The following is a 24,643-nucleotide window of genomic DNA, read 5'->3' as shown; positions in this document are numbered from 1 at the left end:
AGCGCTCCATTCTTAGGCGCTCAGCTTTCTTCACAGTTCAACTCTCACATCCATGCATGACTACTGGAAAAACCATAGCTTTGACTAGACAGGCCTTTGTTGGCTAAGTAATGTCTCTGCTTTTTAATATGCTGTCTAGGTTGGTCATAACTTTTCTTCCAAGGAGCAAGCGTCTTTTAATCTCATGGCTGCAGTCACCATCTGCAGTGATTTCGGAGCCCAAAAAAATAAAGTCTCTCGCTGTTTCCATTGCTTCCCCATCTATTTGCCATGAAGTGTGGGACCGGATGCCATTATTTTAGTTTTCTAAATGTTGAGTTTTAAGTCAACTTTTTCACTCTCCTCTTTCACTTTCATCAAGAGGCTCTTTAGTTCTTCACTTTCTGCCATAAGGGTGCTGTCATCTACATATCTGAGGTTATTGATATTTCTCCCAGAAATCTTGATTCCAGCTTGTGCTTCTTCCAGCCCAGCGTTTCTCATGATTACTCTGCATATATAAGTTAAATAAGCAGGGTGACAATATATAGTGTTGATATAGTCCTTTCCTGATTGGAACCAGTCTGTTGTTCCATGTCCAGTTCTAACTGTTGCTTCCTGACCTGCATACAGATTTCTCAGGACACAGGTCAGGTGGTCTGGTATTCCTGTCTCTTTAAGAATTTTCCACAGTTTGTTGTGATATATAGTCAAAGGCTTTGGCATAGTCAATAAAGCAGAAATAGATGTTTTTCTGGAATTATTTTGCTTTTTCGATGATCCAGCAGATGTTGGCAATTTGATCTCTGGTTCCTCTGCCTTTTCTGAATCCAGCTTGAACATCTGGAAGTTCAAAGTTCACATACTGTTGAAGCCTGGCTTGGAGAATTTTGAGCATTACTTTGCTAGCGTGTGAGATGAGTGCAATTGTGCAGTAGTTTGAGCATTCTTTGGCATTGCCTTTCTTTGAGATTGGGATGAAAACTGACCTTTTCCAGTCCTGTGGCCACTGCTGAGTTTTCCAATTTGCTCGCATATTGAGTGCAGCACTTTCACAGCATCATCTTTCAGGATTTGAATTAGCTCAACTGGAATTTCATCACCTCCACTAGCTTTCTTTGTAGTGAGGCTTCCTAAGGCCCACTTGACTTCACATTCCAGGATGTCTGGCTCTAGGTAAGTGATCACACCATCGTGCTTATCTGGGTCATGAAGATCTTTTTTGTACAGTTCTTCTATACACCTTCTTCTTGCCACCTCTCCTTAATATCTTCTGCTTCTGTTAAGTCCATACCCTTTCTGTCCTTTATTGTGCCCATCTTTGCATGAAATGTTCCCTTGGTATCTCTGATTTTCTTTTACTTTTTTTTTTTTTTTCTGATTTTCTTGAAGAGAATCTCTAGTCTTTCCCATTCTACTGTTTTCCTCTATTTCTTTGCATTGATCACTGAGGAAGGCTTTCTTATCTCTCTTTGGAACTCTCCATTCAAATGGGTATGTCTTTCCTTTGCTCCTTTGCCTTTCACTTCTCTTCTTTTCACAGCTATTTGTAAGGCCTCCTCAGACAGCCATTTTGCCTTTTTTGCATTTCTTTTTCTTCACGTAACCCTCTCCTGATGGACCTTTAGGTTGTTTGCTAGCTTCATTCCTTTTTTTTTAAGTCACTGGCAGCACTGCCAACAGTTTTTTGCCCTTCACCAGTGCTAGCACAGCAGTATTTTATAAATGTTTGTCAGTCTGGTAGTGAAAATGTTACTGGTTTTGCTTATTTTTTTAAAACTTGTGTAGTTTTGGCTGTGCTGCATCTTCATTGCTGCGTTCAGGCTTTTCTGGGCTGTGGCGCGCGGGTTACTCTTGAGTTGTGTGCAGGCGTCTCGCTGCGTTGGCCTCTCTTGTGGATCACAGGCTCTAAGGTGCGCGGGCTTCCGTAGTTGCAGCGTGCCAGCTTAGTTGCCCCGTGGCGTGTCCCTCCCGGGATCAAACCCACGTCCCTTGCATTGGCAGGTGGATTCTTAACCACTGGACCACCAAGGAAGTCTTCTATCTTGTTTGAAAAGGCAGTTTTTTAGTCACGAGTGTGGTAGTGCATCCTTTTCTATGATTCAAAGCTATTGATATTTCTCTCTTTTGTGAGTTGCCATTCTTCTCTTGTACTTGGCCTTCTCCTTGTGGATCTGTTAGTGCTCTTGTTTATTAAGGAAACTAGCCCTCTGCCATGTGTTTTAGACTTTTTTGTCTCTAGTGTGTTTGCCCACTGACTTAAATTTTTTTAAAGTGTGGTTATTGCTAATTGATTTTGTTTATTCATTAAAGTTTTGTATTTTTTTCTGTTGATATGATTGACATATAATCATATAATTGTTATATTAGTTTTAGTTGTACAACATACTGATTTGATATTTGTATGTACAAAATAATCACCATAATTAGTTAACATCCATCACCTCACACAGTCAAAATTTTTTTTACCCCCTTTTAAGGTCTACTCTGTTGACCTTAATTTTCATGTTGTCCATAAATGTGTGGACTATGTGTCTTTTTCGTGGGCTGTGTGTCTTATTTAGACAAATTTTCTTACTGTCAGGTCATTAAGGAAAAATCTCAAATGATCAACATCGTTAGTCATTTGGTAGGGAAAGGCAAGTCCCTGCACAGGGAGGTGGCACGTCACACTCACCGTGGTGGCTGTGATAAAAAGCACAGCAGAAACAAGCACTGACAACGATGTGCGGAAATTGGAAACTTTGCCCACTGCTGGCAGGAATATAAAATGTGCAGCACTTTGGAAAACCAACCATCTTTCCGTCCCTCAAATGATTAAACATGGGTTACCCTTGACTGGCAAGTCCACTCCTGGGTTTATACCCAGGAGAATTTAAAAATTGAAACTTGTACACCAGTATTTATAGCAACATTGTTTATAATAGCCAAAAAGCAGAAATGGCACAATTGCTCATCAGCTGATGAGGTAAACATCATGTAGCCTATCCATATAATTGATACTATTCAGCCATAAAAATGAGCGACGTGTGCTATGCCCTACAGCATGGTTGAACCTTGAAGATAATCACGTTCAGTGACAGAAGCCACAGACAAAAGACCATGCATGGTATGATTCCATTTATGTGAGCTGTCCACAGTAGGCAAATCTATAGAGCTGGAAAGTGGTTGCCAGGAGCTGGGGGGATGGAGAGCGGGGAGCGCCTGCTGATAGGTGTGGAGCTTCTTTCTTCTTTCTGGGGTGATACTTATGGTGATGATGGTTTTGTAAGTATACCAAGAGTCATTGAATTGTGCACTTTCAGTGGGTGAGTATCCCAATAGGGCTTCCCTGGTGGCTCAGAGGTTAAAGTGTCTGCCTGGGATGCAGGAGACCCGGGTTCGATCCCTGGGTCAGGAAGATCCCCTGGAGAAGGAAATGGCAATCCACTCCAGTACTCTTGCCTGGAGGACCCCATGGAGGGAAGAGCCTGGTAGGCTACAGTCCTTGGGGTCGCAGTTATTTTGCTTGCACGCATGCTCAGTTGCGTCTGACTCTTTGTGACTGAATGGACTATATCCTGCCAGGCTCCTCTGTCCATGGAAGTTTCCAGGCAAGAATACTGGAGGGGTTGCCATTTCCTTCTCCGGAGGATCTTCCTGACCCAGGGACTGGCCCGTCTCCTGCATTGGCAGGCAGATTCTTTACCGCTGAGCCTCCCGGGAAGCCCAAAGCTATTTTAAATATTTCTTCTAATTACTTCTAGTACTTTTAGCTTTTATTTTCCCTTTTATAGTTCATCTTGGAGAAAGGAAATGGCAACCCATTCCAGTGTTCTTGCCTGGAGAATCCCAGGGACGGGGGGAGCCTGGTGGGCTGTGACTATGGGATCGCACAGAGTTGGACACGACTGAAGTGACTTAGCAGCAGCAGCAGTTCATCTAGAATTTATTCTGATATAATAAGTGAGGGGAGAAATTAATACTGTAGCTTTAATGTGTTTTAACATTTTATAATATTTCCTCATGTTTTTCAAAAATGTCTTGGCTGTGTGTGCAGTTTTATTTTTCCATATGAATTTTAGAATTTGCTTAAATAGTGAAAAAAATCCTGTTTGATTTTTCAGTGGGATCATGTTTTTAAAAATAGACTAATTTAGAGAATTGGCACCTTTAAATACTTACTTTTACTATTTAAGGGCATTTCCCCAAACTTTTTATATCCCTTTATAAATGTGTTTTATGGCTCTAGTAACTTCTTTTTAATGTTTTTTGTGATTGAGTACTTTTTATAAAGAATGTTGTAAATAGGTTATTTTGTAAGTAGGTTATTGATACACATAGCACAATTCAAAAGATACAGAGGAGTGTGCAGTGAAAAGCATATCTCTTCAGCTGCTACCCTCAGCCACCAATTCCCCTCCTGAGAGCAGCCGCCTCAGCCCATTTCTTGGGTGTCCTCACAGAGACACGCTTGGCGTATGAGAAGAAACATACACACATACGTGTATTTAATCACCATGGTAACAAATGTAGCCCACTGTTCTGGACCAGGTGTTTTCTTAGTATATCGACCCATGTTGCCTCATTGTTCTGTGTTTCAGAGTATCCATTATATATCTGTTATAATGTATTTGCTAATCCTTTACTGATGACACTCTGCCTGGTCATTGGCCCCTGACTCCTGGGGGGACCCCTACCCCAGAGTCTCATCTGGTGTGTCGTTTAGGGACCTTCTCATGACCCCGACATTGACACTTGGTGGGAGGGGGCTACCCCTTTTGTGACAGCTGTATTTTTTTAGTTTACTGTTTTGAGTAATTAAATATTTGATTAGAAAGATACTGCTTGAGAAGTCTTGCTCTCAGTTTTGTCCCCCTTTCCTTCATTTCCCTCTTCATAGGTCATCACAGTCATTAGTTGTTTGTGTATCCTTCGTCTACCCTGCCAGTGTTAGATGCATAGAGGAGGCTTCCCAGGCGGCACCAGTGGTGAAGAAGCCCCTGCCAGTTCAGGAGACATAAGAGATGCAGTTGGGCCCCTGGGTCAGGAAGATTGCTTGGAAAGGCATGGCAGCCCACGCCTGTGTTCTTGCCTGTGGACAGAGGAGCCTGGTGGGCTCCAGTCCATAGGGTTGCAGAGAGTCAGGCACAACTAAAGCGACTTAGCACACACGGCACCTGTGAAGATGCACATTTTTCTTCTGCCAGGATATGCACTTCTCCATGTTCTGCTAGTCACGCCATAGATACTGGAGAGCATTCTGTGTCAGTGCACAGTTTCCTCAGTCTTTTTTTTTTAATAGCCACATTATAGTAGTGGGCCCGTGTCAGGAGGCACCGTCATGTATGAGCACTCTGTTGATGGACATTTAGGTGGTTCCCAGGAATGTGCTATAGTATATGGCCTTTCATCTCTCTTTGTATTCAGGTTCAGCTGTATCCACAGAATAAAGTCCCCAGATGGCCCCTCCAGATTAGAGGTTTGTACTCTTGACTTGATGTGAGAGTTGGACTGTGAAGAAAGCTGAGCGCCGAAGAATTGATGCGTTTGAACTGTGGTGTTGGAGACGACTCTTGAGAGTCCCTTGGACTGCAAGGAGATCCAACCAGTCCATTCTGAAGATCAGCCCTGGCATTACTTTGGAAGGAATGATGCTAAAGCTGAAACTCCAGGACTTTGGCCACCTCATGCGAAGAGTTGACTCATTGGAAAAGACTCTGATGCTGGGAGGGATTGGGGGCAGGAGGAAAAGGGGACGACAGAGGATGAGATGGCTGGATGGCATCACTGACTCGATGGACGCAAGTGTGAGTGAACTCCAGGAGTTGGTGATGGACAGGGAGGCCTGGCGTGCTGCAGTTCATGGGGTCGCAAAGAGTCGGATGACTGAGCAACTGAACTGAACAGAACTGAACTCTTGATCAACGTGGCCAGATCACCTTCCACTGGCCTCAGGCCGTTTCTCACACCCTGAGTGCTGTCCCCACAGGGTCACCAGAAGTACGGTCTGAAAAAGTAATAGCTCTGCGGACTTACTGTCATCTGAACTGGTGAAGCTTAACCGTGGTTTGAGGTAGAGCAAAATGCCAAAGCGGGGGCCTTCACTCAGGAAGTATTGATTAGGTTGTTCAAGGCCTGCCAGATTCCCTTTCCTGCAGCTCCTCCACTTCCCACCTGCAGGCCGGGCTACACCGAAGGCTTATCTTGCACTGCTTAGGCTGGTTTCCAGAGGCTCGTGTGCATCTGTTTGCAAGTCCAAAGTGACCCAGCGGGGTGGAAGCTGGTGGTTAGCTCCCCACCCCAAAGTCTGTCTGCTTCCTTCCCTCCTTCCTTACCCTCTCCCTCCCTCTCCTCTTTCCTTCCTGCCAACCTCCCTTCCACCTCCCTCCTGTCCGTCCTTCTTTTGGTGAAAGGCATGCCATCTAAAAAGGAATGCATGTAAAAGGAAATGCATGCCATCTAAAAAGGAATGCATGTTTCTAAAAGCAGCATAAAGGAATCCCCGTTGCCCACCTCAGGAACAGATGCCACCTTCCCTCGAGGGCACTGTGCGCCCTCCCAATATGTCCCCCTCTCTCTCCCCCAGACGTGACCGCTGACTTGAACATTTTGGATCTTATTCCCTTGCTTTCCTTTTTATTTCTGCATGTGTGTATATGGATCGATGCACATACGTACACACACAGTTTGTTGAAATCATCCTGCGTCTATTCTGCTGTGACTTTGTTGGGTCAGCCTTGTTTTCGTAGCTTTATCCGGGGTAATGTGCATAGCCTGCTTCCTCGGGTGTGTTACTGTACCTTCACTTCTTTAGATGTGATTCCTGCCGGAAGCATGTGTACTGTTGGATTGTTTGGTGTGCTCCAGGTGTTGGCTGTAAGATGCACCCATGGCACGTTCTGTAAGATTCCCTTACGCGAACGTGCTGCCTCTGGTTCCTCCATCCTTGGCACAGGCACGAGGCTACTGCTCGCCCAGGGCTTCTGGAGACGAGGCTCTAGGTTTGTCCTTGCGCAGGCATCCTGCCCGCGGGCGCATGGCTGCGTCTCCATAGGGTGCGGGACTCATGCGGAGTTGCTGCGTTTAGGGTGTGTGTTTTTACTCCACACTTGACTTTTTCAGAGTGGATCTGGATTTACATTCCATCAGCTCTGTGAGACTCCCCACTGTGCTGTATCCTCACCAGAGCTTGGCATTTCCAGGAGTTTTAAATGTTTGTCAGTTTGATGGTTATGAAATGATATTTCAGTTGTGATTTTTAACTGCCTTTTAATGGATTGCTAATAAAGTTTTTTCTATGGTTTATTAGCCATATTTCCTTTTCTGTGAAATGCTGTTTTTATTTCATGTTTTTTTTGCTTCTATCTTTTTCTTCTTGATTGTAAAGAATCTACCTGCAATGTGAAAGACCCAGGTTCAGTCCCTGGGTTAGGAAGATCCCCTGGAGAAGGGAAGGGCTACCAACTCCAGTATTCTTCCCTGGAGAATCCCCATGGACAGAGGAGCCTGGCAGGCTATCCAGTCCATGGGGTCGCAGAGTCAGACATGACTAAGCAACTAACACTTTCACATATGTATTTCTTATGGGTGCTAACCTTTTATCAATAATACCCTTTGTCAGTTGTTGCACATGTGTTCTCCTAGTTTGTAGCTCACCACTTCACTCTCGGCCGGATGTTTGTTTTTCAGAGGGAGATGGAGTTTTTGTTTGTTTTGATGAACAGAAGTTCTTAATTTTAACTTTGTTAAATACCAGTCTTTTTCTTTATGAATTATCTCAGTGTTCTGTGAATGAAGGTGCATGGGTCAAACTAGACTTACTATTTTTGTAAATAAAGTTATATCAGAGCACGGATATGCCCATTCTTTCATGTGTTATCTGTGACCACTCTCCTGCTACAGCAGCAGAGTTGAGCAACAGGGCTCAAAACTCCTAAAATATTTACTGTCTGGCCCTTTAAAGATATCTGCTTTTTCTATGAGAGTTGTTCCCTAATTTCTACCAAATGGAAGTGGATGAACAAGTCTGTCAGCACCTCTTTCCCATCAGCACCTTCTTTTTTTAGTATTTATTTTTATTTCTTTTATTTGGCTGTGCCAGGTCTTAGCTGTAGCACATGGGAGCTTTGCTCTTCCTTGTGGTGTGTGGGGTCTTTAGTTGCAGCATGTAGGATATAGTTCCCTGACCCAGGGCCCCTGTGCTGGGAGTGCAGAGTCTTAGCTACTGGACCACCAGGGAAATCCCAGAAGCCTCTTATTTGCAGCTTTTATATTTCTCTCTTTTGGTAAACTTGCTCATGGATTTCATTTTCCAGATTAGCAAAGAGTTGCAAACTAGCTATCACAGGCTAGTTCTGGTTATAAAACAGTTATGTTTGGTTCAAACCTTTTTAAAAAGTAAATGCAAGCGTTTAAAGTCAGATTTGACATGAATATTTGAGTTTCTGATTTCTTTTGAAAAATTAAAAGAGAGTCTTGGCCTGCGTGCTGCAGTGGTGACCCTGTGAGGGTGGAGGTTGGCTGCCTCTGCAGACGCCGTCCTTACAGCTGTGCTCTCAGTCGCTCCTTTATTCCGAGCCCGTTACTACCATTTCTTTTGCTGAATTGTTTTTTTGTGTAGTAGAGTTAATTATATTGATTGACTGTTTACAGGCCTACTTCACTTTATAGTGCTTTGCTTCATTGCATTTCACAGATAATTGCATTTTTTACTAATTGAAGATTTGTGGCAACCTTGCATTGAACTAGTCTGTTAGCACTGCTTTTTCGATAGCATCTGCTCACTTCATGTCTGTGTCTCCCAGTATTTCAAACCTTTTCATTATTTTTATATTTGTTACAGTGATCTGTGATTTTTGACGTTTTGATCTTGTGATCGTTTTGGGGTACCACAAACCACAACCTGTATAAAGTGTGGTAAAATGCTATCAAATAGCCTCACATACTACAGAGAAACCTTTGTGAAAGGGAGAGATTGAGAAATTGCCACAGGCACTCCAGCTTTCAGCACCACCACCCTCATCAGTCAGCACCCACCGACATCAGAGCAAGACCTCCACCAGCAAAGAGATTGGGACTTGCTGGAGTCTCAGATGATGGGGAGCATTTTTTAGCAATAAAGCATTTTTCAACTAAGGTCCATACCTTGTGTTTTTAGACGTAATGCTGTTGCACACTTAATAGAACATAGTATAGTGTGAACATAGCTTTTATATGCATAGGAGACCCCCAAATTTGAGTGACTTTCTCTCGGTGGTTGCTTTATTGTTGTGGTCTAGAACTGAACCTGCAGTATCAAACCAGCCTTGCGTCTTTGAGGTAAACCTGCTTGGTCATGATGTAGTATCGTTTTTATATATTAATAGGTTTTCCTTATATTTTATTAAGGACCTCCTTGTCTGTGTCCATGAGGGATATTGGTGTATTATTATTATTATGGTGTGTGTGTCTATGTGATGTCTTTGTCAGGTTTTGATATCCTCAAAAATTGAAGAGAAGCAATTTCTTGTTCTATTTTCTGAAACTTTGTGTAAGATTGGTGTTATTTCTTCCTCGTAACTGATAGAATTCAGTTGAAATTCAGGGCTTCTGTAGAATTCGTGACAATACCCTTCACTCCTGGTGTTTATGATTGGTATTCTCTTTTTTTCTTCATCAGTCTAGCTAGGAGCTTATCTTCTGTTGATCTTTGTCAAGAATCAACTTCGGCTTTGTTCATTTTCTCTATTACTTGTCCATTTTCTATTTTATTGATTTCTGCTCTTTGTCATTTCCTCCTTTCTCCTGTGTTTGGGTTTAATTTTGTACTTCTTCTTTGTTTTTGTACTTTAAGGTGATCTCTCAGGCCGTTGGTTTTAAGCCTCTTTTCTAACATAAGCATTTAAAACTGTAAGTTTCCTGCTACATGCTTCTCTAGGTGTATCCCACAACTTTTAATATATTGTATTTTCATTATCATTAAGTATTAAATGTTACCTGATTTCCCTTGTAATTTCTTCTTTGACCCATGGATCATTTAGAATGTGTTAATTTTCAGATAATTGAGGTTTCCTAGATATTTTATTATATATATATATATATGCTGCTGCTAAGTCGCTTCAGTCACGTCCAACTCTGTGCGACCCCATAGACGGCAGTCCACCAGGCTCCCCCATCCCTGGGATTCTCCAGGCAAGAACACGAGTGGGTTGCCATTTTCTTCTCCGACGTGTGAAGTGAAAAGTGAAAGTGAAGTCGCTCAGTCGTGTCTGACTCTTTGCGACGCCATGGACTGCAGCCCACCAGGCTCCTCCGCCCATGGGATTTTCCAGGCAAGAGTGCTGGAGTGGGGTGCCATCGCCTTCTCCGATATACACACACACACTTTTATTCATTCATTTTTGGCTGTGCTGGGTCTTTGTTGCCGCTCAGGCTTCCCTCTGGTTGCGGGGAGTAGGGGCTCTTCTAGCTGTGGTGCGTGGGCTGCTCGTGTTTCAGAGCGCGGGCTCTGGGGTGCGCAGGCTTCAGCAGCTGCAGCGCGTGGGCGCAGTCGTGGCTGTCCTCCGGCTCTGGAGCACAGGCTCAGCAGTTGTGGGGCACAGCCTTAGTTGCTCCGTGGCAGTGTGGAATCCTCCCAGATCAGGGGTTAAACCCATTTCTCCTGCATTGGCAGGCAGATTCTTTACCCCTGAGCCAGCAGGGAAGCCCGGTATTTTATTATTATTGATTCTAAATTAATTCTGTTGTATTTAGAGAGCTTACTCTGTATGATTTCATTCCTTCTAAAATTTATTGAGATTCTGGCCCACTTTATGGTCCTTCTCAGTGAATATACCATGTGTACAGGAAAAGAATGTTTTCAAGAACTGTATTTTGCAGTTGCTAGGTATATAGTACTGGATGAATATCCATCAAGCAAAAATGTTTCATACTGTAACTCGGATGATCTGTGTCTTTTTTTTTTTCGCTCTAGTTCTGCCATTTATTGAGCCAGGTGTCAAAATCTCCAGCTGTGATTGTGCAATTGTGTTTTTTCTTTTGATTCTTTCAGTTTTGATTTCATTTATCTTGAAGGTGTTATTAGGCAAATATGTTCATGATTAAGTTTTCCTGATGAACTGCATCTCTTTAAAATTTATTTAGTTGGAAGATAATTACTTTACAATATTGTGATGGTTTTTGCCATACATCAACATGAATCAGCCACGGGTGTACATGTGTCTCCCCATCCTGAACACCCCTCCCCACTCCCTCCTCACCCCATCCCGCTGGGTTGTCCCAGAGCACCGGCTTTGGGTACCCTGCTTCATGCATCGAGCTTGCGCTGGGCATCTGTTTTACGTGGTAATATACGTGTTTCCGTGCTGTTCTTTCAAATCATCCCGTCCTCGCCTTCTCCCACAGAGTCCAAAAGTCTATTTTTTACATCTGTGTCTCTTTTGCTGCACTGCATGTAGGATCATCATTACCATCTTTAAATTTCATGTATATTTGTTAAAATACAGTATTTGTGTTTCTCTTTCTGACTTCACTCTGTATAATAGGCTCCAGTTTTACCCACCTCATTATAACAGACTCAAATGTGTTCCTTTTTATAGATGAGTAATATTCCAGTGTGTATATGTACCACAACTTCCTTATCCATTCATCTGCTGATAGACATCTAGGTTGCTTCCATGTCCTAGCTGTTGTAAATAGTGCTGCAGTGAACATTGGAGTATGTGTCTCTTTCAGTTCTGTTTTCCTCAGTATGAAATCCTCACTGCCCAGCAGTGGGATTGCTGGGTCGTATGGCAGTTCTGTTCCCAGTTTTTTAAGGAATCTCTACACTCTTCTCTGTGGTGACTGTACTAGTTTGCATTCCCACCAGTAGTATAAGAGGGTTCCCATTTCTTCATACCCTCTCCAGCATTTATTGTTTGTAGACTTTTTGATGGCAGCCATTCTGACCTGTGTGAGATGATACCTCATTGTGGTTTTGATTTGCATTTCTCTAATAATGAGTGATGTTGAGCATCTTTTCATGTGTTTATTAGCCATCTGTATCTCTTCTTTGGAGAAATATCTATTCTTTTGCCCACTTTTTGATTGGGTTTTATTTTTCTGGTATTGAGCTGCATGTATCAGTATCAGTTCAGTCGCTCAGTCATGTCCGACTCTCATGCAACCCCCTTTGCAGCACGCCAGACTTCCATGTCCATCACCAACTCCCGGAGCTTATGTCAAACTCATGTCCATCGAGTCGGTGCTGCCATCCCACCATCTCATCCTCTGTCATCCCCTTCTTTTCCTGCCTTCAATCTTTCCCAGCATCAGGGTCTTTTCCAGTGAGTCAGGTCTTCGAATCAGGTGGCCAAAGTATTGGAGTTTCAGTTTCAGCATCAGTCCTTCCAGTGAGTATTCAGGGGTGATCTCCTTTAGGATGGACTGGTTGAATCTCCTTGCTGTCCAAGGGACGCTTAAGAGTCTTCTCCACACCACAGTTCAGCTGCTTTTGTATTTTGGGGATTAATTCTTTGTCAGTTGTTTCGTTTGCTATTGTTTTCTCCCATTCTGAAGGCTGTCTTTTCACCTTGCTTATAGTTTCCTTCATTGTGCAAAAGCTTTAATTAGATCCCATTTGGTTATTTTTGTTTTTATTTCCATTACTGGTGGATGGGTCATAGAGGATCTTGCTGTGAACTGCAGCTTGTATCATTCTGATATAGTCTTCTTTTTCCCTGGTAATACTTTTTATTTTGCAGTCTACTTTGTCTGATCTAATGTGGCCACGCCCACCTTTTTATCCGTATTTTTACCTGGCTTTTTTTTTTTTCATTTATTTCCTTTCCGAAAAGAAAATCCCACCATATAGCATGTGGGATCCCAACCAGTGATGACACCCACACACTCTGCAGTGGGAGCCTGTAGTCTTAACCCCTGGACCACCAGGGAAATCCCTGTGTTTTATATTTTAAGTGATGGTTTTGTGGTGGTGGTTTAATCACTAAGTCTTACCAAACTCTGTGACCCAGTGGACGGTAGCTCACCAGGCTCCTCTGTCCATGAGATTTCCCAGGCAAGAATACTGGAGTGGGTTGCCATTTCCTTCTCCAGGGCATCTTCCCAACCCAGGAATCAAACCCGTGTCTCCTGTGTTGTAGCCAGTTATTTTGTGGACAATGTATAATTGGGTCTTGCTCTATCAATTCTGACAATCTTTGCCTTGTGATTGGAGTGTTTAGTCCATGGCTTAAAATGTATTTATTGATAACAGTCAGGCTTATCTCTATTGCTGTTATTTGTCCCTTCTCATTTGTCCCTTTCTTCTACCTTTCCTGTAGTCTTTTGGATCAAGTAAATATTTTTTAGAATTCCATCTTGGTTTACTAATGCTTTTTTAGCTATACCTCTTTGTATCATTTTTTTTGGTTACTCTGGAGAGTGTAATGTTCACCTATAACTTCTCATAGTCTATTTAGAATTAGTATTGTAATACACCATAGTGAAAGTGAAAGGGAAGTCGCTCAGTGGTGTCTGACTCTTTGCGACCCCATAGACTTCAGCCTACCAGGCTCCTCCGTCCATGGAATTTTCCAGGCAAGAGTCCTGGAGTGGGCTGCCATCGCCTTCTCCTGTAATACACCATATAGACTGTAGAGACCTTGCAACTCTATGGGTGCATTTCCTCCTTCCGCCCCATCCTTTAGGTTACATTTGGTATATGCACTGCATGTACATGTGTTATAAACCCCACAAGACAGTGTTTCAATTTTTGGTTTAAACTTCGGTAAAACAGTGTTTTAATTTTTGTATATACTACATACTTTCAGTTTATTTTAATTTTGGATTTAAACATTGGTAAAACAGTGTTTTAATTTTTGTATATATTACATACTTTCAGTTTTGCTACTATTTCTGATGTTCTGCATTCTCTTTGAAGATCCAAGTTTCCATCCCATAGCATTTACATTCAGCCTGAAGAACTGTAGCATTTCTTTTAGTTCAGATCTGCTATTTATGACAAGATATTGTACCATTGTCTTTCAGCCTCCATCATTTCTGTTGAAAAGTTAGCTGTCATTCAAATTATTGTTTCCCCAAATAATGTCTTGTTTTTTTCTAGTTGCTGCCAAGATTTTTATTTATTTATTTTGTTTTCAACAGTCTGATTACAATGTGCCTAGGTGTTTTTCTTTGATATTATCTTGCTAGTGGTTCATTGAATTTTTGATTCTGTAAATTTGTCTTTGACCAAGTTTGGGGAAATTTTCCAGTTATTATTACATCAGATATTTTTTCCTGCCCTATTCTCTTTCTCCTCTCCTGGGATTCCAAATGTTAAACTCCTTTCTGTTGTCCCACATATGTCTGAGACCCTGTTCATTTATTTGTAATCTATTTTACCTTGAATAATTTCTGTCAATTTATTTTCAAGTTCATAGACTTTCCTCTGTTGTTTCCATTTGGTTGTTAAGCCTCCTAGTTAATTTTTAAGTTTCAGATATGATATTTTCTATATGTAGGATTTCCGCTTGGTTTTTCTTTTATAGCTTATGTCTCTGAAATTTCTCATCTTTTATTTTGAGCATATTTTGCCTTATGACACATAGTATCATTATAATGGCTGTTTTAAAACCCATGTCCACCAGTCTCCATTGACTGACACTTCCCTTGAGCAGGGGCTCCATTTCCTGTCTCTCTGTTTGCTGAGTGACTTTTCATTGCATCCTGGACATCGTGGATGTCCCCTTGTAGAGTTTCTGGATTCTGTTATGTTCCTCTGAAGGGCAGTTATTGTTTTAAAGGTGGATATTAATCTGGTTGGCCCCAGCTGCTAACATTTTCTCTTAGGCAGTGTTTGACCCATTTTTCCTTAACTGGACTGCTTGCGGTTTGGACCAGAGGTCAGCCAGAAACTTGGAATTATTATTCCCCAAGTTGGAGGCTCCCTCGTTCTGGGCTCTCCCCCTTCACTGTCCATATTCTGTGGTTTTCCGAATCTCTCTCTGGCTCTTTCGGCCAGAAAAGTACACATCGTGTGTGTTCTCTCTTAAGAGTGTTCGCCACCCTTTGTTGAACCTGCGCCTATTCTGTGCTCTTACCTTTGACTGTCCAGAATCTCCCTGCTTTGTTGACTCTCCAGGGCCTTCTGTGGTCTTGTTCCTAAGTTCGTGATTGTTAGCCACCAGTTTGGTTGACAGGATACATGTCAGCCATACAGGAAGAGGCACTCCATGTAGTAAAGACAAAGGTGATGCTGTCTTATCCCGTCACACTTGAGAAAGCGGGAGATTGGGGATATGTAATTCCAGAAAAACAATCAGTCCATTTCTCACAGCTTAAAATAGTGTGCGTGTATCTAAAGTGTGTAACTTAGAGGCCATTATGAAGCAAAACCATAGTGAAACTGTGGCTGATGTATAAGAAAGATAGGTTTTTTTAAAGAAAACAAAGCAAAAGAATATACCCGGTGTGTTTTGACTCACGTGCCTTCCTTCCTGAACCCCTACTGGCAGGTGCATTTTCAGTTGCTGCTTACTAGTCGGAATGGCCTTGCAGGATCACTACCGCCATCTGTTGGCTGATTGAATGTGCTTCTGCTTGACTTGTGCTTCTGCATCTGGATGCTTTGGCCTATAGAGAAATATGGATGTTCTTGCCTTCAGAGAGTTTGACACTAAGCGATATAAGCTTGTTCCTGCCCTAATTAAGAAAAAGTTGATAGAAGAACTTACACAGACTGGCTTGTAACAAGTTTTAAATTAGTGGCATGGAAAATAAGTGCTCTGATTTATAGTAGAGAGAGATCATTGTATACTGGGAGGGAGGCCTGATGAAAGTGGGGGGCCTCACACTGGGTCCTGAAGCAGTTAGGTGGAAAGAAATGGCAGGTAGAGGAGGCAGTGTGAGCACTGGCAGGTGTGTGTCAGATTCAGACCATCTGTGCTTCCCATTCGGTGATCCCAAACCACCAAACAGATTCAGATGTTGTAGCCTGACACTGAGGTTTGTGCTTTTTCCCTTAGGGTGTAGAGGGAGCGTGGGGACAGAGTGTGTTTGTATCTGGTTCAGGCAGGCTTATTGCACTGTTGGTTTATTCTTAAAATCATTGTAGAAAGTTCAGTTCAGTCAGTTCAGTCGCTCAGTCATGTCTGACTCTTTGTGACCCCATGGACTGCAGCTCCCTGTCCATCTCCAACTCCCGGAGTTTACTCAAACTTGTGCCCATCGAGTTGGTGACGCCATCCAACTGTCTCATCCTCTGTCGTCCCCTTCTCCTCCTGCCCTCAATCTTTCCCAGCATCAGGGCCTTTTCCAATGAGTCAGTTCTTCGCATCAGATGGCCAAAGTATTGGAGTTTCAGCTTTAGCATCTGTCCTTCCAATGAATATTCAGGACTGATCTCCTTCAGAATGGACTGGTTGGATCTCCTTGCAGTCCAAGGGACTCTCAAGAGTCTTCTCCAGCACCACAGCTCAAAAGCATCAATTCTTCAGCGCTCAGCCTTCTTCACAGTCCAGCTCTTACACCCATGAGTGACCACTGGAGAAACCTGAAGAAGTTCAGTTAACCTAAAATCAGACCTGCTCTTGACAGCATTGTAATCTTGGGATCTAAGGGAAAGTCTTAGAATCCTCGTTGAATATATGGGTTGCTTTTTTTTTTTCTCTTTTCTCAACTCTGAATTATTATATTATTCCAGTCATAAACAACATATTAAATACTCAAAAATATTCTGAATATTAAGTGGAAAACAAAAGGAATAGGAAAAATAAGACATGGGAAATGTAATCTTAGAACAAGGAAGTCCTTTCCTTTTTTTTTTTTTATACTTTACAATATTGTATTGGTTTTGCCATACATCAACATGAATCCGCCATGGGTGTACACGTGTTCCCAATCCTGAACCCCCCTCCCTCCTTCCTCCCCTACCATCTCTCTGGGTCATCCCAGTGCACCAGCCCCAAGCATCCTGTATCCAACCTAGACTGGCGATTTGTTTCTTATATGATATTATACATGTTTCAATGCCATTCTCCCAAATCATCCCACCCTCTCCCTCTCCCACAGAGTCCAAAAGACTGTTCTATACATCTGTGTCTCTTTTGCTGTCTCACATACAGGGATATCGTTACCATCTTTCTAAATTCCATATATATGCGTTAGTATCCTGTATTGGTGTTTTTCTTTCTGGCTTACTTCACTCTGTATAATAGGCTCCAGTTTTATCCACCTCATTAGAACTGATTCAAATGTATTCTTTTTAATGGCTGAGTAATACTCCATTGTGTATATGTACCACAGCTTTCTTATCCATTCATCTGCTGATGGACATCTAGGTTGCTTCCATGTCCTGGCTATTATAAACAGTGCTGCGATGAACATTGGGGTACACGTGTCTCTTTCAATTCTGGTTTCCTCAGTGTGTATGCCCAGCAGTGGGATTGCTGGGCAAGGAAGTCCTTTTAAAACAAAAAGACTAATTCCCTTAATATATAAAGAGTTCTTACAAATCAATAAGGAAAAATGTAGTAAAAATGGTCAGAGCATATCAATAGTCCATTAATGAAAAAAGGAAATAGAAAATATTTTAAAATATGAATAGATGTTCAGTCTTACTCATAAGAGAAATGTAATAGGAGAGAAATAGAAAAACTACAGTAAAATTTTTACCTGACTAATAAGCAAAGATCCAAAAGTTTCATAACAATGCCATCTTGGCAGTAGCATTTTGAAATATTTTGTACTTTACAGAGATGTTATAGAAATAGTACTCAGTCTTTCCCCTAGTTTCCCCTAATACTAGTATCTTTGATGGCCGTGGTGTAATTATTGGAAACTGAAATAACATGACACAGTGCTACTCAGCCATATGCCAGTCTCACTGGGCTTTCGCTGGTTTCCCATCCATGTCCTTTGCTGGCCCAGGACCCTCCATACTGTGTACTTGTGTCTCTTCAGCCTGTGTTGTTCCTTCAGGATCGCGACACTTTGGAAGAGTCCCGGCCCGTTACTTTAGAGGGTTTCCTTCTATCAGGGTTTGTCTGGTGGTTTCTTGATTGGCTTGAGGTGTGGTTTTGGTCAGAACACGACAGACGACAGGCTGTGCCCTCTCGCGCCACCAGGAGTTGCCGTGTGGACACGTCTCATTCCTGATGGTGACGACGACCGTGGCCGCTCAGTTAAAGCTGATCTGCCACTTACTGCACCGTGAAGCGCTGTTTCTGTCTCCGAAGCCGGGCGGGCGGGCACGCTGCAATCCTGCAGATGTCTGCTCGCCGGCTGCCCGTCAGCTGTCTGTACTGTCCCTGCCTGGCGGCGGTGGTCTCCTCCCATGGTTCCCCTTACTTCTGCTGCCATCGGGAAGAGGGCCTCTCCTCTGCTTACTGGCTGTTTCTGCGAGTGTGGACTTGCGTCTCTTTTGTGCGCCTGCTGCCAGTCCACCGTCACTGTTGTGTTGCCCAGGTTGTCCTGGGTTTCAGCACTGGGAGCCTGTGCCCTCCTGGAGTGTCCTGTCACCGCCTCTGGCGCCCCAGGCATTCCAGGCTCATCCAGTGTGTTCTCCAGTGGCCTCAGTTCCTTCTGTGGGCGAAAGGCATTGCACACTGGAGGTCTGAGTGTCAGAGAGGGCGCCCGCCCGCCTGTTTGCCCAGGCTGCAGCATCTCCTGGGAGCAGGCCAGGCTGGCTGCTCGCTCTCTCTGCTGCGCGGTGCCGCTGCCACTGGGCCTGTCCCTGGACAGAGTCAGCAGGTGCACGTGTGTGTGTTGTCACACGCTTGTATGCACCTTGACGTTTATGTCTACGCTACACTGGTGCCTCCACTTCCAGCATGACAGGTGCACCCTGGCCTCCCCACCCTTGACTTGTGCTCACGCGCTTGGTCTGCTGCTGCTGCAGTGATTGTAAGCTGTCCTTTGTGAGCCTAGCTTTACAGTGCATGCTTAACCCTTGAAGAGCCCACTTTGAACTGCGAGGGTCCCCCTGTGGTTTTTACCTGTAAGTAGGTACTGCAGTCCTGCACAGTCCACAGCTGGGTGGAATCCACGAGTGTGGATGTGGTTGTGTTGGAGGGCCAACTGGAGGGCCCTACTTGGGTTTTCAACTTCACGGGGTTGGGGTTTCTGTGCCCTTAACCCCCTCGCCACGTGACTTAGGTGGGCTCTCTCAGGGCAGCAGTGTTATTCATCATACAGTTGTGCGTGCTTGTTCCTGTTTGCATTTCATTTTATGTTTTCCACACACTCTGGTTGCTCTTAACTATTTACTCTTTGGGTTTGTGAAACACGACCGTGGTTCTAAGAGTCAGGAGGGAAGAGGATGCTCAGAAATGTCATTTCCCCTCAGCTCTGCTCCCTCATCCCCACCCTTCCTTTCTCCATTCTAGTCCCACACGTCTGTTATGGGTCAAATCGCAAGTCCCCCAAAGATGGTGAAATTCTGACCCCAGGACCTGTGAACACAATCCTATTTGAAAATGGTGTCTTTGCAGAAGATCCAGTTAAAGATCGTTAGCGTGGGCCGTGATCCAATATGATGTGTCCTTATAAAAGGGAATTCCAACCCAGGGGCAGACAAGAGCAGAGGAGGACGCCGCCGTCTCCAAGCTGAGGTGCCCTGAGGCCCCCGAGGCTGGGGAGCGGCTAGAGCGGGTTCCCCGCTGCAGCCCCGCCGGCACTGGGGCTTTATCCCTCCAGCCTTCAGAGCTGGGAGGAGGTAGGCTTCTGCTGTCTCCGTGGCCTCGTCGGGGTGCTCTGCCACAGCAGCCCCAGGAGGCAAACAGCTCGGGTACCCAGTTTCTTGTGGTTTAAATCATGTGCCCCCAGAGACGTGTGCACGCCCTCATCTGTGAGCGTGACCTTATTTGGAAAGAGGCTCTTTGTCGATTAATAAGATGAGGTCGTATTGGGTTAGAGTGAGCTCCAAACCCAGTATAACTGGTGACTCAGGAGAGAAGTTTGGATACAGAGGAGACCCTCAGGAAAGAGAGGCTGTGAGGACAGAGGCAGAGATGGGGGCGAGGCCGCCACGAGCCCGGGGGAGGCGTGGACAGACTGCCCTTCGGGGCCCCAGGAGGACTCGGCCCTTCCGGCACCTTGGTTTTGCACTTCTGGCCTCTGGAAGCAGGAGAGATGAAGTTTCTGTGGTTGTAAGCCACCCTGTCCCTTGTTATGACAGCCTTAGGAATTGAATACACAATCTCATTAGCTTCTGGTTTATCCTTCCTGTTGCTTTTGCACAAACGAGTGGAAACGTGGATATTTCCCTGTATCTCTTTCTTCCGTGAAGGGTAAATGTGCAATAGATAACTCTTGATCAGGAAACAGTTTAAACATCCATCAGTTGAACACTAGTTAAATACTTATTCAATACAGTGGATCATTATTTGTTCATTAAAAAGAATAAGCAGCTTTATATGTACTAAAACAGAGCAGTTCCTAAGATGTGTTCTTTTTTTTAAATGTCATTTACTTATTTATTTTTGGCTGTGCTGGGTCTTTGTTGCTGCATGGCTTTTTCTCTAGTTATGGAGCGTGGAGGCTACTCTAGTTGTGACGTGCGGGCTTCTCATTGCAGTGGCTTCTCATTTCAGAGCTCGGGCTCCAGGGTGCGTGGACTTCAGTAGTTGTGGCACGTGGCTCAGTTGCGACTCCTGGGCTCTAGAGCACAGGCTGGATAGTTGTACACATGCTTAGTTGCCCCTTGGTATGTGGGATCTTCCAGGACCAGGGATCAAACCCATGTCTCCTGCATTAGCAGGTGGATTCTTTAACACTAAGCCACCAGGGAAGCCCGAAGATGTGTTCTTGATAAAAATATTTATGCACAGAAGACTGGAAATAAAATGTGCCGGTCATAATCCAACAGCCCCTTCCCCAGTCTGGGAGCAGGTTTAAAACAGGTAGTTCCTGGGGGTCTGAAAAGGAGAGGCGCCGTTATCCACTGAATTGTTCAGTTTCGTGTGATTTCTGGTTTTTCTGGGGGTAAAGATGGCTTACAACTGGGTGTGAGGGAATGTGACCTGTTCTTTCCTGACAGGACCAAGAGGCAAATGATGAGAAAAGGACCGAGGGTCCTTTGAGCAGGGGGTAGGACAGGAAGCGGGGCAGGGCTGTGGCCAGGGCTCCTTCCCCAGGGTGGGCGGCTGCAGGCCTGCGGGCCGGAACGAAGGGGTGTGCCCTGGAGGTCTGGGGTGCTGCTTGGTGGGGGGCCTGGAAGGCCAGCCTGAGGCCCTTGGAGTTGGTGGGGTTGTATTCAGGAACGAGTCCCCTGAAATCAGAAATACCGAGATGGAGTTGGTGTCAGAAGATGAAGGTGTTGAGTTTAAGAGACGGGACAGGTTGCATGGAGCAGTGTGCAGGCAGGGGGCCACCTGGAAGGCCAAGGACCCTGGGTGTGCCAGGGCAAGGGCGGCGGGGGAGCTGGGGAGGCTCGGGCCAGGATCAGCGTGCCCGCGAGCCACTGCTGGAAGGAGGCGCCCTGGGACACCACACGTGTGCACGCACACACACAGCCCTTTACACACACACACACTGTCCTTTACACAGACACACATACACAGACACACCCACTGTCCTTTACACACACACACAGACACATACACACACACACAGACACATACACACACGGACAGACACACACACTGTCCTTTACACACAGACACACAGGCTCGCGCTCGCGCGCTCGCTCGCTCTCTCTCGCGCGCGCTCTCTCTCTCTCCTTTCCTGAGGCCCCTGAACAGGGAGTGGTGGTTTGATGTAAGAATCTCTAAAATGCTTTCAGTGTCCTCGGGCTTACGTGGAAGCGTCAGGAACACTGCCAGTCTGTGCTTCCAGGGCTGCCTCCCGTCTTCCTCTGTGGGCCTCCCCGTCACTCCCAATTTCAGTGGTCCAAGTGCTCGTACGTGGAGGGCGATGCTCCACGGAGAACTGAGTCCAAACTGTATCCTGAGGCCCAGCCAGGTCTCGCATCCCTCACTGATTTCAGCCTGAAGTCCCCTCAGTTTAAAGCAGAGAGTCCCCAGCTTTTGTGGGGAGCCAGGAGCACTGTCCCGGGAGGGGAGGCGGTGTGGGTCACACAGTCTGCTGGCATCGTATGTCCTGCATCAGCACCATCTGGGACCACTGGGACCCCAGCAGCCCTGCCTGGGCTGGTGCAGACTTGAATGCTATAACCAAATGCCACTTAATTCCAGAAGAAATACCCCAGTTTTTCAGGGGGAACAGGTTAGCTGTATGGATGAAGTGAACAGTGCAGCTAGGCCAGAGAATTAAATATTCAAACTATCTGGAAACTGAATGTTTTCTAAGTTAGGATGGTTTTAAAGGTATTCCTCATATAGGTAAAGGCTAAAGTGTGTGTTATCTATAAATCCAAAAATAAGCTTAAACAGAAGGCAGATATTTACACCTTGTAAGAATGTGGAAGCTGATAACCTTGATTTTGAAAGCCATGAGTTACTTCTAAATCATTCCTTCCTGACCGCCACACGTGCGTAGTGTGTAACAGGCAGCTGCAGCTTGTCGTGGCCTAGACTTTGACACAGAATGTCCGTGTTAGGAGCCTTGAGAGTGCTGGGCAGCGAGCCCCTCTACACAGCGCCGGCCCCCGGCCAGTGTCTTCAGGGTGCTGGTGAGGACTGGCTAAATTCTTCCTGTTTGGTGGAGGGGCCGTGTGTCTTTCTGTGGCGTCCGGCAGCCGCGCCGGGCTGGGGTGCAGTGTCATGGGGGTGGGTTTTCCTTCTCCCCGCGCAGTGGTTCCTCAGTCCACTGTGCTGAAGGGAGTTACTGAAAAGTAACTGGAGAGACACTGAATCCCGTTCCTAGTTATGAGGCAGAGGAGATCATGCCCTGGTTTGCAGACTTTAAATGCACTAATTTAAAAGACTCTTGTGGACAGGAGAAGAAAGGACTCAATGAAGAGTTTTTGCACAATGACGGGACAGTTTTGGAACATGCACATCTAAAAATTTGTCTCCCTCTTAGGGAGTAGTTTTTCTCCTTTTTTCCATGTTAGTTACACAGTAAGGAAGGCTGGCCTGTCGTTATTTCTGGCTCTGGGAGGGGCCGTGAGCATGGAGGCACATTGAGTTTGGTGGGTTTGTGCACCAAATCAGGGGCGCACGTGGGAAGTGGAGTCAGAAGGTACCTGCCTGTTCCTGCCGTTCTGCCCCGAGTTCTCTGCGTTCTTGGTATTTGCCATGTGTGGGGCGGTGTTAGCAAAACTACCTGCCGACTACTAGCTAGATGCGCGGAGCTTGTCACTTCCGATTTCTCCAGGGTGACACTGGTCTCTGGAGCCGGCTTTGGTGTGAACAAATCAGGGTATTCTGTCCTGATGTCCTGTTAATTCTTTGCTCCTCATGTTTGTCTTTTCAGGAAAACCAGTTCTGTGTCCCTGGAGGCCCCCAGCTCAGTCCTGGCGTCCCCGGCGAAGCCTGGCCTCGAGCTTCCACGTGGGACGGCCTTTCAGCTCCCAGGCTGCTGAGGACCAGGCGGAGGCGGGGCCCCTGCACTCGGTCATCAGCAGCTCAGAGGCTGTGCAGGGTGAGGCTGGTGCAGGGTGGGGCGTTCGGCCAGGGCCCCCGGAGAACGCTGCCTCCCGCGGGGGGTCCTGAGGCAGAAGCAGTGCTTGAGGGAGCCACGCACTCACTTCAGACGAAGGAAGGGCTTGGTTGGAGGGAGGGGTCCCAAAACAATGCCTCCTGCGTTTCCGGCTTCCCCGGCGCTTCTGACTTCCATCCTGGCGCGTCTGGCGCCCTCTGGTGGTCACCGGGAGTTGGCGCAGGCGCCTGCACATCTGCTAATGATCACCAAGCGGACGGAAGCTCAGCACGGCCCTGCGTTCCCGGGATGTGTGGAGGGCAGGCTCTGGAGCCGGTCCTGCCGCGAATCCGTTTCTGGCTTTCAGATGAGACAGCAACAGAGTACTTAATGCTTGGGTTAAGAGGAGTGAGGTTTTCTCCTTTGCTTTCTAAATGATTAATCTGGAAACCACCACATTCAAGAATCGAATCCGGGGTTTGGTTGTGGAGGCAGGTCGACAGCTTCTCCAAGCAGCAGGACCTGAGGCCTGCAGGCTCCAGCGAGGAGGGTGGGTGCGGGCTTGTCCGCGCTTCTCGGGGAAAGGGAACCCCTGATCTGCTCTTCTGTCTGAGCCCCAGATGGTTGGGTTTTTTTTGTTGTTGTTCACTGTTTTGAAAAATGTTTAAAACTCCTTATCTTAAAGATTTTTTTGAATGTTGCAAAGCATGTTCTTCTGTGAAAAAAGACGTTAAACTTTCCTGGTTGCATCTGTGGTTCGTTAACTAGGTTCTGCTACGAAACACGAGTTCCAGGCTGAGACGAAGAAGCTCCTAGACATTGTTGCCCGTTCCCTGTACTCAGAAAAAGAGGTGCGTGCCTGCTAATCACTCCCAGCGCTGGCTGGTTCTGTTGGCAAGACTTTTCTGTGCTGTCCTGGGGAAATGCCAGCTAGTGGGTTAGCAGTGAGAAGGCATTAAATTTGGACAAGTACTGATCTTGGCTACCAATGAGAGTATTCTTACCAAAATCCATTGGGGTTTATGGACAGATACATCCAGGAAATTCTTTGAGCCACACTGAACCTGGGAAGTAATGCATTTTGCTGTTAAAGTCTCAGGTGTTGGTGTGGGGCCTTCCCTGCTGAGGTCCATTTCTAGGGTGTTGCCCACAGGCTCTGGACCCCAGATTCACCCCCCTC

At 45.4% G+C, this 24,643-nt stretch overlaps 1 protein-coding gene and 1 non-coding gene across 2 annotated transcripts in view; both read left to right on the top strand.

The window, feature by feature from the left end:
• The window catches only part of TRAP1 (TNF receptor associated protein 1), a 50,623-nt gene that overhangs the window by 6,910 nt on the left and 19,070 nt on the right, over positions 1-24,643 (top strand). Inside the window, exons 2-3 of the mRNA XM_040255646.1 lie at positions 23,299-23,466; positions 24,232-24,314. Of these exons, the coding sequence (XP_040111580.1) occupies positions 23,299-23,466; positions 24,232-24,314 (251 nt within the window). The remainder of the gene's footprint in view (positions 1-23,298; positions 23,467-24,231; positions 24,315-24,643) is intronic.
• Positions 3,308-3,380, top strand: TRNAP-GGG. Its single transcript has one exon. It is a non-coding gene; the product is annotated as a tRNA-Pro (tRNA).

Source organism: Oryx dammah, unplaced genomic scaffold (assembly GCF_014754425.2).
Source record: "Oryx dammah isolate SB20612 unplaced genomic scaffold, SCBI_Odam_1.1 HiC_scaffold_2, whole genome shotgun sequence".
NCBI lineage: Eukaryota > Metazoa > Chordata > Mammalia > Artiodactyla > Bovidae > Oryx > Oryx dammah.
The sequence above is the reverse complement of the archived record's forward strand: the minus strand, read 5'-3'. Positions and strand labels throughout refer to the sequence as shown.